Source organism: Narcine bancroftii, chromosome 2, assembly GCF_036971445.1.
Source record: "Narcine bancroftii isolate sNarBan1 chromosome 2, sNarBan1.hap1, whole genome shotgun sequence".
In the NCBI taxonomy this organism is placed as follows: domain Eukaryota; kingdom Metazoa; phylum Chordata; class Chondrichthyes; order Torpediniformes; family Narcinidae; genus Narcine; species Narcine bancroftii.
In genome coordinates, this window is record NC_091470.1 from 370,602,834 (window position 1) to 370,620,426 (window position 17,593).

The 17,593-nt window shown below is 41.7% G+C and overlaps 1 protein-coding gene across 5 annotated transcripts in view; it reads left to right on the forward strand.

The window, feature by feature from the left end:
- The window catches only part of LOC138755859 (oxysterol-binding protein-related protein 1-like), a 239,806-nt gene that overhangs the window by 137,356 nt on the left and 84,857 nt on the right, over positions 1-17,593 (forward strand). For all 5 annotated transcript variants that reach the window (XM_069922591.1, XM_069922590.1, XM_069922592.1 and 2 more), the window contains one exon: positions 15,611-15,770. In XM_069922591.1, coding sequence (XP_069778692.1) covers positions 15,611-15,770 — 160 coding nt within the window. The remainder of the gene's footprint in view (positions 1-15,610; positions 15,771-17,593) is intronic.

The window sequence follows — 17,593 nt, forward strand, 5'->3', positions numbered from 1 at the left end:
CAATGTGGGAACAATGGCTGTTTTGGTTACCCATAATCCCCCATGCAGCTGGAACCACTCTGCCAGTGTCAACACCAGGGAAACGCAGAGTGGTTCCAGCTACGTGGGGGACTGTGGGTAATGAAGACGGCCATTGATCCTGTATGATGCCAGCTGTCGATTCTGCCATAAGTTTTGTTTTTAAAAAATGTGTAAGTTTTGGGAGTGAAGGGGATTTTAGTATAATATACTTGCTACAGCCCCAACAATACCATAATCCGACACTGCCCTCCACGGTCCACATTCCCACCAGGTTCCAGTGAGAAAGGTCACGTGTCCCTCTGAGATGCACACTGCTGCCAGGTTCCAGATAGAGAAGCCACATGACATAGAACCTAGAACCTTACAGCACAGTACAGACCCTTCAGCCCTCGATGTTGTGACAACCCATATATTCCTTAAAAAAGTACTAAACCCTCTCTACCCCTTAACACTTTTTCTTTTTGCTTGTCCACGAGTCTCTTAAATGCCCCTAATGTTTCAGCTATCACCACCATCCATTGCAAGGCCTTCCAGGCACAACTCTCTGCATAAAAAAAACTTATCCCAGGCGTATCCCCTAAATTTCCCTCCTTTCACTTTTTATAGATGTTCTCTGATGTTTCCTATTTCTGTCCTGGCTGTCCACCCTATCTATTTCAATGCAAGGGGTATTGTCGGTAAGGCAGCTGATCTTAGGGTGTGGATTTGCATGTGGGATTATGACATTATTGCTATTAGTGAGACATGGTTGCAGGAAGGGGCAAGAATCTTCCAGGGTTCCGGCATTTCAGACGTGATAGATGGAGAGGGATGAAGGGAGGAGTGGCATTGCTAGTCAGGGAAAGTATCACAGCTGAGTTTAGACAGGAGGTAGTGTGGACTTGCCTACAGAGGCCATATGGGTAGAGCTAAGGAACAGGAAAGGTGTGAGCCCACTAATGGGCTTGTACTCTAGACCACCCGATAGTCCGATAGAATTAGAGGCGCAAATCTGTTAGGAGATAGCAGACCACTGTAAGAAACAGGAAGCTGTGGTATTAGGAGATTTTAACTTTCTGCACATTGACTGGGACTCCCATACTGTAAAAGGGCTGGATGGCTTGGAGTTTGTCAATGTGTACAGGAAAGTTTTCTAAATCAATGTGTAGAGGTAACAATGAGAGAAGATGCAATATCTGATCTTTTAGGGAACCAGGCAGGTCAGGTGGCAGAAGTCTGTGTAGGTGAACGTTTTAGGTCCAGTGACCATAACGTCATTAGTTTCAAGTTACTGATGGATAAGGGTAGATTTGGTCCTCAAGTTGAGGTTCTAAATTAGAGAAAGGCCAATTTTGTGGAAATGAGGAAGGATCTCGGAAGAGTCGATTGAAATAAGTTTTCTGGCAAGAATGTGTCTGGCAAGTGGAGGCCTTCAAAGGCAAGATATTGAGGGAGCAGATTTTGTATGTTCCTACCAGGATCAAAGGCAAAGTTAACAGGCAGAGGGAACCTTGGTTTTCAAGGGGTATTGGTGATAGGATTAAGAAGAGAGGTGTATAACTGGTATAGGCAACAAGGAGCAAATGAAGTACTTGCAGAGGATGGAAAATGTAAGAGAATACTAAAGAAGGAAATCAGAAAGGCAAAATGAAGGCATGAAGGGGCTTTGGCAGATAATGTGAATGGAAATTTGAAGGGTTTCTACACTTGTATTAAGAGAGACAAAATTGATCCCCTAGAGGATCAGAGTGGTCAACGATGTGTGAAGCCTCACGAAATGGGGGAGTTTTTTTTTTGCATCAGTGTTTCCTCAGGAAACGGGCGTAGTGCTTACAGATGGAACCTATGGAGATTAAAAGGAGGAGGCACTTGCTGCCTTACAGCGAATAAAGGTAGATAAATCCCTTGGGCCAGATATGGTATTTCCTGGGACCTTGAGGGCGACAGATATTGAAATTGCAGGGGCCCTGATGGTTATATTCAAAATGTCCTTCGCCACGGGAGAGGTGCCGGAGAATGGGAGAGTGGCCCATGTTGTCCCACTGTTTAAGAAAGGCTCCAAAAGTAAACCAGGTAACTATAGGTCAGTGAGTCTGACAACAGGAGTAGGTAAATGATTGGAAGGAGGTCTGAGAGATCGGATATATAAGTATTTGAACAGTCAGCATGGATTTATGCATGGTAGGTTGTGTTTAACGAATCTTGCGGAGTTTTTTGAGGAGGTTACCAAGAAGGTGGATGAAGGAAAGGCTGTGGATGTTGTCTACATGGACTTTAGTAAAGCCTTTGACAAGATCCCACATGGGATGTTAGTTCAAAAGGTTCAGACACTAGGTATCCATGGAGAGGTTGTAAACTGGATTCAAAATTGGTTGTGTGGGAGAAAACAGAAAGTGGTAATAGATGGTTGCTTCTCAGACTGGAGGCCCTGTGACTAGTGGTGCCTCAGGGATCTTTGTTGGGACCATTGCTGTTTCTTGTCAATATGAATGATCTGGATGATAATGTGGGGAATTGGATCAGCAAGTTTGCTGATGACCCAAAGATAGGAGGCGTTGTGGGCAGCAAGGAAGATCTTCAAAGCTTGCAGAGAGATCTGGACCAACTGGGAGAATGGGCCAAAAAAGGCAGATGGAGTTTAATGAAGACACGTGCAAGGTGATGCATTTTGGAAGGGCAAACCAAGATACGACATACACTGTAAATGGTCGGGCACTGAGGAGTGCTGAGGAGAAGAGACATAGAGATACAGGTACTTTGTTCCCTGAAGGTGGTGTTGCAGGTGGACAGGGTTGTAAAGAAAGCTTTTGGCATCTTACCCTTTAAAAATCAAAGAATTGAGTGCAGGAGTTGGGAAGTTATATTGAAGTTGTTTAAGACATTAGTAAGGCCAAATTTGAAATATTGTGTGCAGTTCTGGTCACCTAACTACAGGAAGGATATCAGTAACATTGGGAGAGTGCAGAGAAGATTTACTAGGATGTGGCCAGGGCTTCAGGAGTTGAGTTACAGGTTAGGACTTTATTCCTTGGAACCAAGAAGAAGGAGGGGAGATTTGATAGAGGTTTACAAATTTATGAGGGGTATAGACAGAGAAAATGCGAGTAGGCTCTTTCCACTGAGATCAGGAGAGATAAATACAAACGGCCATGGGTTTAGGGTGAAACAGAACCCTGCGACACTCCACTAGTCACCGACCTCCAGGCAGAATACTTTTCTTCCACTACTACTCTCTGCTTTCTTCCTACAAGCCAATTTTTTATCCACACAGCCAAGGTTCCACTGATCCTTTGACCAAGGACTATCTGGACAGGTCTCTCATGGGGGACCTTGTCAAATGCCTTACTAAAATCCATGTCAACCACATCTACTGCCCTACCCTCATCAATTTCTGTTGTTACCTCCTCAAAAAACTCAATTAGACTCGTGAGGCACGGCCTTCCCTTCATAAAGCCGTGCTGATTATCCTTGAGAAGACTGTACTTGTCCAAATGCTCATAGATCCTGTCCTTAAGAATCTTCTCCATTAGTTTACATACTACTGACATATAAATTTATAATTCCCAGGATTCTCCCTATTACCTTTTTTAAACAAAGGGGCTACATTTGCTATTCTCCACTCTTAAAGCACCTCTCCTATAGCCAAAGAGGACTCAAAGATCATAGCTACTGCCCCAGCTATCTCTTCCCTCAGTTCCCACAGCAGCCTGGGGTATATTGCGTCCAGCCGTGGGGACTTATCAATCTTAATGTTACTAAGGAGATCAAACACATCCTCTTCTTCACCCTCAACACCATCCAGCGCACAGGCCTGTTCTATTCCCACCTCTCCCTGATCAAGATCCTATTCTCTTGTGAGTACTGACATAAAATATTCATTTAGGACCTCCCCATCCTCCTCTGCCTCCCTTAACCTTTAGCAGCCCCACCTTCATTCTTGTCATCCTTCTGTTCTACACATACACATAGAATGCTGTGAGATTCTCCTTCATCCTACCTGCTGAGGCCTTCTCATGCCCCTTTGAGCTCTCCTAAGTCCAGACTTGCCCCATGTTCCAGACAGAGGCCACATGACCCTCTACATATGGGGAAGTTCAGAGAATAATTGAGTTGAGAAGAAATATTTTTCATGCTTCTGGCACACTGGGGACTGGACCTTCCTCTTGCTGGATGTTAGGATTAGTGGTGACTTTCTAGAATCAATGGATGGGGGAATCCTTTGTCTCTGAGCTTCAGGAAGGGAAAATCAGAAGTGTACAATCCAGAGATCATTGGGGGATCAGAGGTGGTGAGGGTCAGCAAGTTTAAGTTGTTAGGAGTCACTATCTTGGAGGATCTTTCCCGGAATCAACACCTGAATGTCACCGTGAAGAAAGCAGGTTGCTATATTAAAAAAAAGCAGGTTGCTGCCTGTACTTTGGCAGGAGTTTGTGGAGGTTCAATGTGACAGTGGAAACTCTACAAACGCCGACAGATGTGTACTGGAAAGTGTGCTGACCGGCTGCATCACCATTCACCATCGGACTCCAGAACGGCAAATTCAGTCAGAAACTCATACTTTCCACATTGTTTATTATTGAATATTTACTTTCTTTGTGTACAGTTTAGTTTTGCACTTCCTTTGATGTGTACATTAGTAAGGCCTTTAACGAGATTCCACGTGGGAGATTGGTCAGGCGCTTGGTGTTCATGGTGAGGTCATGAACTGGATTCGACGATGGCTGGACAGGAGAAGCCAGAGAGTAGGGATGGATGATGCTTCTCAGACTGTAGGCCTGGGACTAGTGGGGCCTCGGGGATCGGTGCTGAGACCATTGTTGTTTGCCATTGTTGTAGAAAAAGAAACTTAAGCACAGAAGAATTACTGCTTAGGAAGCCTTTATTTTAAAAACCTGGTAGCAGGGAGAGACCAGTGTCCTCGAAAAGCGAGGATCCAAGTCTCTGCTTAGCTACAGAAACTGGTACATTTATAATCAGAATACATGTGATAACAGGAACATTTGGAACTGAAAAAACAAAGCTCTTTACAAATTGTGTCAGGCATCCATCAACTTGAAGGTCGTTAAAGCTGATCAAAACAGAGAAAGAACCAAAAAGAAACCTTGTGAGAATTCAGTACTTCCTGTTAGAGAGACAACATTGCCTAACTCATCCATCTCCAAACTTCAGAGCGGATCGACTGAGGAGCCAGTGTGGGTGGGGGTTTTAGAACAGCAATTAGCCATTTGTTCTGGGAAGACAGTAAAGCTATGTGTGAAACTTAATGTTGTAAGAGACTAGGTTAAAAAAAAAAGCAAATTGTGAAACTTTAATTCATAAGATTTCCTCCACGGTCATCTATATCATTGATCTGGATGGTAATGTGGTAAATTGGATCAGTAAGTTTGCAGATAACACTAAGATTGGAGACGTTGTGGACAGCAAAGAAGATTTTCAAAGCTTGCAGAGGGATCTGGACCAGTTGGAAAAATGGGCTGGAAAGTGGCAGATGGAATTTAATGTAGACAAGTGTGAAGTGTTGCATTTTTGAAGGACAAACCAAGTAGGACATACACAGTAAATGGTCGGACACTGAGGAGTGCGGTAGAACAGAGGGATCTGGAAATAAAGAGACATAATTCCATGAAAGCCTTCATAAATGAAAGTATTGAGTATAGAAGTTGGGATGGTGTGGTAAAGTTGTACAAGAAATTGGTGAGGTCAAATTTGGAGTATTGTGGCCAATTTTGGTCACTGAACTACAGGAAAGATATCAGTAAGGTTGAGAGAGTGCAGAGAAGATTTACTAGGATGTTGCCTGGACTTCAGGAACTGAGTTACAGGGAAAGGTTAAACAGGTTAGGACTTTATTTCTGAACCGTAAACGAATGAAGGGAGATCTAATAGAATGTTCTGGCTGGCTGTGTAGATGAATGAGGGCAAATCTGATAGAATGTCCTGGCTGGCTACATCACAGTGTGGTATGGTTACTGCGGAGAAATGGTTCGTTCAATCCACAGGACCTTAAGAAATTCAGAGATGATCACTGGGGTCTCCCTCTTCCCCCATCGACATGATCTACCGGGATTATTCTCTGAAGATGGGCTCTCAAAATCGTTGGGGACCCCTTCCACCCTGCACACAGCCTTTTTCAGCTGCTCCTGTCAGGGAAGAGATGCAGGAGTATCAGAGCCAGCCCCACCAGGCTGAGGAACAGCTTCTTCCCACGGGCAGTGAGAACGCTGAACGACCAAAGGAGCTCTCACACTAGGCACCTGAGACTCTTATACATATAAGACAATATTTATTTATTTGGATCTATGAATACTTGTCCTCCGTATGTATTGTTTGTCTGTACATGTGTTACGTCTGGTTGTGTGCCTGTGTTTTGCACCAAGGACTGGAGAACACGGTTTCGTCAGGTTGTACTCGTGCAATCAGATGATGGTAAACTTGTATACAAAATAATAAAGGATATAGACTTTTCCCACTGTGGGTGAAATACAAACCAGAGGACGTGAGTTAAGGGTGAAGGGGGAAAGGTTTAGGGGGAACATGAGGGGGGGAAGTCTTCACACAGAGAGTGGTGGGGGTGTGGAACGAGCTGCCAGATGAAGTGGTGAATGCGGGCTCAATTTTAACATTAATGAAAATTTGGGCAGGTACGTGGATGAGAGGAACATGGAGAGATGTGGACTGGGTACAGGTCAGTGGGACTGGGCAGAAAGATAATTCGGCACAGTCTCAGGGCAGCACGGTTACCCGAGGGCTTAACCACATTGCTCCAGCATCAGAGGCTCGGTTTTGAATCCTGCGCTGACCGTGAGGAGTTTGTATGTCCTCCCGTGTCTGAGTGGGCTTCCTCTGGGCACTCCGGTACGGGGGTTGTAGGGTAATTGGATGGCACGGGCTCGTGGGCTGGAAGAGTCTGTTACCGTGCTCTATGATTAAAATAAAGTAGAAGGGCCTGTTTCTGCACTGTGTAATGTCCTCTGGTTGACATTGGAATGGGAGGTTGATTGGTGGCTGATGTGGGGAGGGCTGTGGCACAGCTCCCTCACTAAGACAGATGGGGTTTGGTTCCATTATCACCAAATTCTGTCCACTTAAAATCCCGAAAGGCATTTCACGTTCTGCAGGGAACCTTTGGTTTAATTTCAATTGACAGGATGTTGATGAATTAGGGAATATTTATTGTGGAAGGTTAACAGAGTTAGAGCTTTTTTGAAGCAACAAAGGGTGAAAGGTGACTTAATAGAGGTGATAATGTTCCCCGCAGAGTGCTCAGGAGATGTGTGGCTCAGCTAGCAGTGTTCTCACCAACATCTCCCTGAGAAGCGCCATGGTCCCAACGTGCTTCAAAGCCGCCAGCCTTGTCCCCTTGCCAAAGAAGTTGTCTGTGTCCTGCCTCAATGACAACCGCCCTGTCACACTCACGCCTGTTGTCATGAAGAGTTTTGAGAGGCTCGTCATGGGGCACATCAAGCTCCTGCTGGCCCTGTCACTGGACCCCCTGCAGTTCGCGTACAGACACAACTGCTCTACGGATGATGCCGTCGCCACCGCCCTACATCCAGCCGTCACCCTATTTATTAACTTCAGCTTGGCATTCAACATGATCATACCTGGGGGGAGTCACGTGATGGAGTAGTGGCCGGTAGGGGAACTCCAGCCCTCTCCAGAAAAGTTAAAAAAAGATAGAGAAAAAACAAAGGCACAAACTTAAAAACCAAAACAAAGTGAAAGTAAAAGTGTGAAGACAATGGCAGCGAAGAAAGAAAAACCAAAAACAACGGGAAGAAAAGGAGAAGGAAAGACGTCGGAAGAAGAAGGTGAAGGCCTTACCTGTCTGAAGAGGCCCGCCGCGGAGAGAGAGGCCCGCTCCCACAGGTCAGTGGAGGTCCCGGGCTCGGGACTACAAAAATGGCTCGCGGAGCCGAGTAAAAGTGCGCAACCGCGCATGCGCGAGGAGTTGTGCATGCGCGATGCGCATAAAAAAAACCCACTGACGGGAGGGGGGAACAGCTGCGGAGTCGATCTCCACACCTGAGAGAGACACCTGCAGCACAGCAGCAGGTGCAGAACAGAGACAATAACGAGAACAAGAAAGAAGAGGGAAAAAAGAAAACAAGGAAACAACAGATGGTCAACCCAGAGGAAGAAGAAGAAGAACAGAAAGAAGTGGAAGAAGAAGAGAAAAGCAAGACAATGGATGTAGCTTTTTTTAAAGAATATATGGAATCAGTGAAAGAATGGCAATTACAAGAATTTAATGAGATAAAAAGAAGAATTAAGAACGCAGAAGAAAGAATGAATAAAATGGAAATGGTCATATCAGAGATAGGAAAAAGAGTGGAAAATATGGAAGAACGAGAAATAATCGTAGAAATGGAAGTAGAGGACTTAAAAGAGAAATTAGAAGAATCTGATAAAAAAGTTAAAGAGACACAGGAGCTGTTAGCTCAGAAGATAGATATAATGGAAAACTATAATAGAAGAAATAATATAAAGATAGTGGGCCTTAAGGAAGATGAAGAAGGCAAGAATATGAGAGAATTTATAAAAGATTGGATCCCCAGGGTCCTAGGAAGACCTGAATTACAGGAAGAAATGGAAATAGAGAGGGCACATAGAACATTAGCCCAGAAACCACAACCGCAGCAAAATCCAAGATCCATTTTAGTAAAATTCTTAAGATATACAAGAGAAAATATATTGGAGAAAGCAATGAAGAAAATAAGAGAAGTCAAAAAGCCACTGGAATACAAAGGTCAAAATTTTTTTTTCTATCCAGACATAAGTTTTGAACTCCTGAAGAAGAGGAAGGAGTTCAATACAGCAAAAACGATCCTATGGAAAAAAGGATATAAATTTATGTTAAGGTACCCAGCGGTACTTAAAATAATTATCCCAGGGCAACAAAACAGACTATTCTCGGATCCAGAGGAAGCAAGGAAATTTGCAGAACAACTACAAAACAAGCAGAGAGATGAAGACATGTAATAAGAGTAAAAATGACCACGATCTATATGTATGTGGTAAAGAGGTATATGTGTGTATATATATATAGTGTGCATACATGAATGTGTCCGTATTTAGAGGAAAATATATAGAGTATAGACAAGAATTAATAAGGGAGGGAAATGGAATAGAGGGAATAAGGAGAGAATTAAAAGAGTGACCTTTGTTACATATGAAAATTGAAATCTTTTCTGGGGGGGCTGGGTGGGGAGGAGTTACGGTCACTGCAAAATCAGCTGACGGTTGCGAGTGAATTCGCAAATCCAAATGGAGAGGGGAGATGTGGTTGTCCAACAAGGGATAAAGGACAACTCAGGAGGGGGAGGGGAGAATGGGGTTAAAGAAGTTTTAAATAGGAGAATAGGGAAAATGTTTGATGTTTTAGAAATGTTGTCTTATAAAGTGTTCAAAACAAGAAAGCAGAAATGGATAAGAAGGAAAGGTAACGATGGAGAAATGGAAAGGCAAGATAAACAAAGCATAAAATGGCTACGCTGAACTATATGACTTTAAATATTAACGGAGTACATAACCAAATTAAAAGGAAGAAACTGCTAAATTTACTGAAAAAAGAAAAAATTGATATAGCATTTGTGCAAGAAACACATTTAACTGAATTGGAGCACAAGAAATTAAAGAGAGATTGGGTAGGACACGTAACAGCAGCGTCGTATAATTCAAAAGCAAGAGGAGTAGCTATATTAATTAGTAAAAATGTGCCAATTAAAATAGAAGAGGAAATAATAGATCCAGCAGGGAGATATGTAATGATAAAATGTCAGATATATTTGGAGTTTTGGAATTTACTCAATGTATATTCACCTAACGAAGAAGATCAAAAGTTTATGCAAGATATTTTTTTGAAGATAGCAGATACGCAAGGGAACATATTAATAGGAGGGGATTTCAACCTGAATTTGGATTCAAATGTGGACAAAACTGGGAAAAAAATTAACAGAAAGAACAAAGTAACCAAATTTATAATTAAATCGATGCAAGAAATGCAACTTTTGGATATATGGAGGAAACAACACCCAAAGGAAAAGGAATATTCATATTATTCGGGTAGACATAAAACATACTCAAGAATAGACCTATTCCTGTTATCAGCTCGCATGCAAGACAGAGTTAGGAAAACAGAATATAAAGCTAGACTATTATCAGACCACTCACCCCTGATATTGACAATAGAGTTAGAGGCCATCCCACCAAGAATGTATAGATGGAGATTAAACTCCATGCTACTTAAAAGGCAGGATTTTAGAGAATTCATTGAACGACAAATTAAAATGTACTTTGAAATAAATACGGAATCAATGAAAGATAAGTTTATGCTATGGGACGCAATGAAAGCGTTCATCAGAGGGCAAATAATAAGTTATGTAACCAAGTTGAAGAAGGACTACAATCAGGAAACAGAGCAGTTGGAAAGGGAAATAGTAAATATAGAAAAAGAATTAGCAATGAAGGAAGATACAACTAAAAGAAGAGAATTGGCAGATAAAAAAATAAAATATGGAACACTACAAACATATAAGGTGGAGAAGAACATAATGAAGACAAAACAGAAATATTATGAACTAGGGGAAAAAACGCACAAAATTCTAGCATGGCAGCTTAAGACAGAACAAGCTAAGAGAATGGTATTGGCATCAAGGAAAAAAGACAAACAAATCACATATAATCCAAAGGAGATCAAGGAAAACTTTAGAGAATTCTATGAACAATTATACCAAACTGAAAACGAAGGGAAAGAAGGGAAAATAGATGAATTTCTAACTAAAATTGAACTACCAAAACTACAAATAGAGGAACAAAATAAATTAACAGAGCCATTTGGAATAGTAGAAATACAAGAGATAATAAAAAAATTACCAAATAATAAGACACCAGGAGAGGATGGATTCCCAATAGAATTCTATAAAACATTTAAAGATTTATTAATTCCTCCCCTCCTGGAAGTAATCAACCAGATTGATAAAAAACAAAGCTTACCAGATTCATGTAAAACAGCAATAATTACAGTAATACTAAAGCAAGGGAAAGATCCACTCGCACCAGCGTCATATAGACCAATATCTTTACTTAACACAGATTATAAAATAATAGCTAAACTATTATCAAACAGATTAGCAGATTATGTACCTAAAATGGTAAATCTAGACCAAACTGGATTTATTAAAAAAGACGCACAACAGACAATATTTGTAAATTTATTAACTTAATTCATGCAGTAGAAGGGAGTAAAGCGCCAACAGTAGCAGTTGCTTTAGACGCAGAGAAGGCCTTTGACAGAGTAGAATGGAATTATTTATTCAAAGTATTGCAAAAATTCAGTTTACCAGTGAAGTATATTAATTGGATTAAAGCATTATATAAGGGAACATTGGCGAAAGTGACAGTAAATGGATATATATCAAAGCAATTTAACTTAAGCAGGTCAACACGGCAGGGATGCCCACTATCACCTTTATTGTTCGTGTTAGCTATAGAACCACTAGCAGAATTGATAAGAACAGAAAATAATATAAAAGGGATAAAAATAAAAGGCAAGGAATATAAAATCAGTTTATTTGCGGATGATGTTATAGTATACTTAACAGAACCAGAACTATCAATAAAAGAATTATATAAGAAATTGAAGGAATATGAAGTATCGGGTTACAAGATTAACGTAAATAAAAGTGAAGCAATGCCTATGAATAATGCGGATTTCTCAAAATTTAAGAAGGAATCACCATTCAGATGGCAAATACAAGCAATAAGATACCTAGGTATACAAATAAATAAAAATCTCGGCCAACTATATAAACTCAATTATTATCCACTAATGAAAAAATTACAGGACGATTTAGAGCATTGGAAAGATTTACCACTAACACTAATAGGAAGGATAAACTGTATTAAAATGAACATTTTTCCAAGGATATTATACCTATTTCAGGCATTGCCAATACACCTGACAGAGAAATTCTTCAAGGAGTTAAAGAAAATAATAAGGAAATTTTTATGGAAAGGGGGGAAACCGAGGATAGCACTAGATAAATTAACAGAATGGTATAAACAAGGTGGCTTACAACTGCCAAACTTTAAAAATTATTATAGAGCCGCACAATTAAGATACCTATCAGATTTTTATCAAACAAGGGAAAAGCCAGATTGGACTAGATTAGAATTAGATAAAATAGGGGAAAAGATACCTGAACACATATTATATAAATGGGATGAAAAATTGGTACAACATAGAAGTTCACCAGTATTACATCATCTACTCAATATTTGGAAGAAGATTCATGTAGAAAGAAATAAAACAAATTATCAATTACCAAAACTAATATTGACGCAAAATAAGTTACTCCCTTTTACAATAGATAACCTTTCCTTTAGAGAATGGGAGAAAAAAGGGATCAAAAGAATAGAAAATTGTTTTTCAGGAAATAGATTATTATCCTTTGAACAAATGAAAGATAAATACAATATAACTCAAGATACAGCGCTGGCATATTACCAATTGAGATCCTACTTGAAGGATAAATTAGGAAGCAGTTTGAGTTTGCCAGAGGCAAATAACCTTGAATATGTGATTACAGACACAATGACAATCAAAAGATTTATAACAAATATGTATATTAAACTGCAAGAAAAGGAGAATGAGGAAACAAATGGTAAAACTAAACAAAAATGGAAACAAGATTTAAATATAAAGATAAAAAAGGAAACATGGGAGAAGTTATGTTCTGGAAAGATGAGAAATACAATAAATACGAGGTTACGTATGATACAATATAACTGGATACACAGGCTATACATTACACCTCAAAAGTTAAATAAATGGGACCCAACAGTATCTGACAGATGTTTTCGATGTAAAAAAGAAATGGGAACAACAATTCATGCAATCTGGACATGTGAGAAAGTAGAAAAATTTTGGGAAGATCTAAACCAAATATTAAATAAAATTACAGAAAACAATATACCAAAGAATCCAGAGATCTTCCTCCTAAGTAACATAAAAAACAAAGAATTTGGAATTGATTTGGAGGATGCACAAAAAAGATTTGTTAGGATAGCCCTAGCCGTAGCAAAAAAATGTATTATGTCAACCTGGAAATTGGAAGATAATTTGAAAATACAACAATGGTATATAGAAATGAATAAATGTATTCCATTAGAAAAATAACATATAGTTTAAGAAATAATATTGAAATATTTGAACAAATATGGGAGCCTTACATGAAATACAATAGCGAAAACCTACCGGGGACATTCACTACCTAAATTAACGAAAGGAGAAGGAAATGAAAAGAATTGACTCAGTGGAATTTCTTGTTTATTTTTATTGAATGACAACATTGTTTGACTGGTTTAATGTATCCTAGATTTTGTACTTTAAATGGACGGGAGGGGGGAGGTAGGGAGGGTGGGAGGGGAGGGGGGGGGGAGAAAATGGCACTGTATATATTTGAAAAGGAAAAAGTATGTATCATGGTCAATGTGGTTTATGGTGTGAAAAATAAAAAATTTAAAAAAAAAACATGATCATACCTCAGTACCTGATAGAGATATTCAGCCTGTTGAGTCTAAACACCTCCCTCTACAATTGGAATCTTGACTTACTGTCGGGGAGATCTCAGGTAGTTCAGATCGGTAACAGCATCTCCAAGACTATCACACTGAACATGGGACACCCCCTACCCCCCCCCCCCGGGGCTGTGTGCTTAGTCCACCACTGTTCACCCTGCTGACCCACGACTGTGCAGCTGAACACAGCTCGAACCACATCATCAAGTTTGCTGATAACACGGCTGTGATGGGCCTGATCAGTAAGAATGAGGAGTCAGTGGACAGAGACGAGGTGCAGTCACTAACGGACGGTGCAGAGCTGGATCTTAACGTTAAAAAAACGGAAGAGATGGTTGTCGATTTCAGGAGGGCCCAGGGGACCACGCTCCGCTGCCCATTGATGGTTAGACTGTTGAGGTCGTCAAGAGTATCAAGTTCCTTGCAGTGCACTTAGCGGAAAATCTCACCTGGTCCCTTAATACCAGTTCCATAGCCAAGAAAGCCCAGCAGCGCCTCTATTCCCTGCAAAGACTGAGGAAAGTTCATCTCCCACCTTACATCCTCATTACATTCTACAGAGGATGTATTGAGAGTCTCCTGGGCAACTGCATCACCACCTGGTTTAGAAGCTGTACCACCTCGGACTGCTAGACCCTGCAGAGGAGAGTGAAATCAGCGGAAATGTCTATTGGGGGCTTTCTTCCTACCATGAATGATGTCTACAACACTCGATGCAGGCGAAAGGCAATAAACATTGTGAAGGTCTCCACACACCCCTCACATAAACTTCTCCCTTCTGCCATCTGGTAGGAGGCACTCGGCCCCTTACGTCCTGATTGAGCAGCAGTTTTATCCCCCAAGCCATCAGGCTCCTGAATTCCCAGAACATTTTTGGATAGTGGACCGTGGACTTTTACTGTATACATCTTAATATTTTAACTGCTATTTATGTAAATCTCCTGGAGGAACGTTACCTCATCTTTACCGTCTGATTCATGGTGTGAATGACAAATAAAGGTGACTTGACTTGATAAGACTATGAGAGGCATAGACAGGGTGGACTCCCAGAGCAGCAGTAGCAAATACCAGAGGACATCTGTGCAAGGTGAGATGTCACAGGTAAGTTGATTACACAGAGAGTGGTGGGTGCCAGGAATGGCTTGCCAGAGGTGACAATAGGCGCTGGAGTAGGCCAATTGGCCCGTCAAGCCAGCACTGCCATTTATCAGATCATGGCTGATCTTTCTCTTTCAATATCCACTCCCAGCCAGGCGATGGTGGAAGCTGGCAAAGGAATAGAGCGTTGTGGGTGTGAGGGAGGGAAGGGTGAGAATGTTTAATTTTTAATTTGACATACAGCACGGTAACAGGCCATTTCAGCCCATGCCGCCCAATTTACACCCCATTAACCTACACCCCAGTACATTTTCGAACGGTGGGAGGAAACCGGAGCCCCCAGGGGAAAGTCCACGCAGACATGGGGAGAACGTGCAAGCTCTTTACAGACAGCGTGGGATTCAAACCCCAGTTGGGCCCTGATCGCTGGCGCTGTAAAGGTTGGTTTTGTGGCGTAGGTTTCCACAGGTGAGCACAACATTGTGGGCCGAAAGGCCTGATTAAACCTGGTTATATAAATTTTTGAAATACTGAAAACAGGGTGTGCAGTTATTTGCCAGCAATAGTATTTGTGACCTTTCAATTCAGTTGACAAATATTTAGTTTGCTTTTGTGTTCATTACCAACAGGAGAATTGATTTTGACTTAATTTAAAAACCTATATTTCAATGGAATGGAGATTGTTGGTTGCACATACTTTAAAGGAAGGTGAAGATAAGATATTTTGCTTCATTGTATTTAACTAAATCACCAGTACAGTTTTGTTCTCCGAACAGTGGTATTCCAGGAGAGAGCATTTGTACAGGGACGGTAACCATGGCAGAAGTAATACTGATCAGCGTCAAATTTCAGAGCAACTGATACCAGGTGTTACAACTGCACTGAGCGGCTTTGAAAGGCAGCACGTTAACAGAGTGGGTTTTGAATCTAGATTCCGACTCGGCGGACTCTGTGAGTGGATTCGAAACGGTCGCGAGCCTCTCGGCTGACGAGGAGCCTTCGGACTGTGGCAGCACCGTGAGGCCGGACATGTCGGAGCAAGAAGACCATGGCACCGGTCCAAAGGAGTCCAATGGTGTGACAAAATACAGGTGAGGAGATCACTGAATGTTGAAGAGCAATGCTGGTTAGACAGTCCTGGGGAACTGTTGCTGTTAAACCGCTGCTCACCGCCCAATCAGACAAGGCTTCACAATGCAAGAAAGATAATTTCACCCCACATTTTACTTATGTAAGCTTGAAAATATCGATTTCTTCATTAGATTCTGTTTTTCAAATGCATGCTCCCACTCGATTTAAATTTTGAATAAGTACGTGAAGCTGGATACAAATCTAAGGCACTCTTTAAAAAAAAAAGCCTTTCAAAAATTTATCAGGTATCCTTAATGGATGTTCAAAAATAATCTTGGCTTCAAATTTTAATTGCTCACGAGGTTTGATAATTGTCCGTATGTTTCTTTTATAAAGACAGTGTCCAGCCACACGATGTCGAGGTGACCGGTCCTGACAAGTCAAGTCGAGGAGGGATGGGGAGGGGGGGGTACTTTCCGCAGGATGTTGACCAAACTTTGCTGGGATGTTTTAAAGGCAGTGGGTTTAAATATATTTGTTGCTTTTTAACCGTGGAACATATTTGGAAGATGAACTTGATACTGAGATGTAAATTTTAATAAACTGTAAGAGATACGCCGAGGTTGAGTGTCACCTGGCTCCTCGAATCTGGTTACCTCTCAGTAACTGCTACTCTCGGTGCTTTTGATTCCATTGTGCAGGTTGCCTTCGTGGCAAAGAATAAACAACTGTACTTCATTTGATCGTCGCTGAATATTTTGGAGAAGTGGTCAGCTCCCAATTCTAAAATGACATTATTGAATGTTAGTTTCTGCATTGGAAAAATTGATTGGTTGTCAGCTTGGATAACGCCCATCATCCTGGCCACAACCTCTTCTCGCTGCCCCCTTCAGCCAGAAAGTACAGAAGCCTGAAGACTCTAGGTTCAGGAACAGTTTCTTTCCCACAGCCATCAGGCTGATTTGGGACTGCTCCGTCACCACAAAAGGACCGTCTGCACTGTTGCAGGCCGCAAGCGTGCTGCAGTACTCAGCAGCTCACGCAGCATCCACAGGAAGTCAAAGGCTGCCGTCATTTTGGGACTGAGCCCTTCCTCAAGAGAATCGAAAGTGGGGGGGGGGGGGATGCCCGGATAAAAAAAAAGTGGAGGGGCTTCTCCAGGAGCGACGAGAACCTTTTTATTTAGCCATCTGCTAATTTTCAGCACTTGGTCTCAGACCCAAAATGCCAACTGCGTTTTACTTCCTATGGACGCTGCGTGACCAGAGCTTCTGCAGCATGTTTGTGTTCTGTACTCAACCCCAGTGTCTGCAGATGTTCTTGTTTACCTACGATCACAAGTCACTTCTTTGCACTAGAATCACTCGTCTATTTTTGTTTTGTTGTCACCTTTAATTGAATTCAGTTAGTTGACTGTTACAAGTTTTCTTTACAAATACCTGTTCAGCTGCAGAATGTAAAGAATTTCTGTGCACAAGCTCATTGTTACACAGTGTTCACGATTCCTTTATCATCACGTAATAGTACAGCATGTGTAACATTATATGAAATTGGCATTAGCGTCACCCAGTGCCCCTTATGGTATGAGAGAAAGAGAGTCCCTTCAGAGACACTGAGTGTCCATGGATTCACCTCCAGCGCTCCCGCGGCCTCTGCAGCCGCGCAGACTCCTGTTCGATCCATCGGCCACCCCGAGCTCCAGATCCAAATCTCCGACACGATCAGCGCCCGGGGCCCTTCGGGAGCTCGTCTTGCCCTCTGCTTCTTCATGAATCCCGGTTTCAATACCTGGTTCCCATGAGCCAGTCTCCAGCAGCCCGCAGCCCATGTGGGTTCTTCAGTC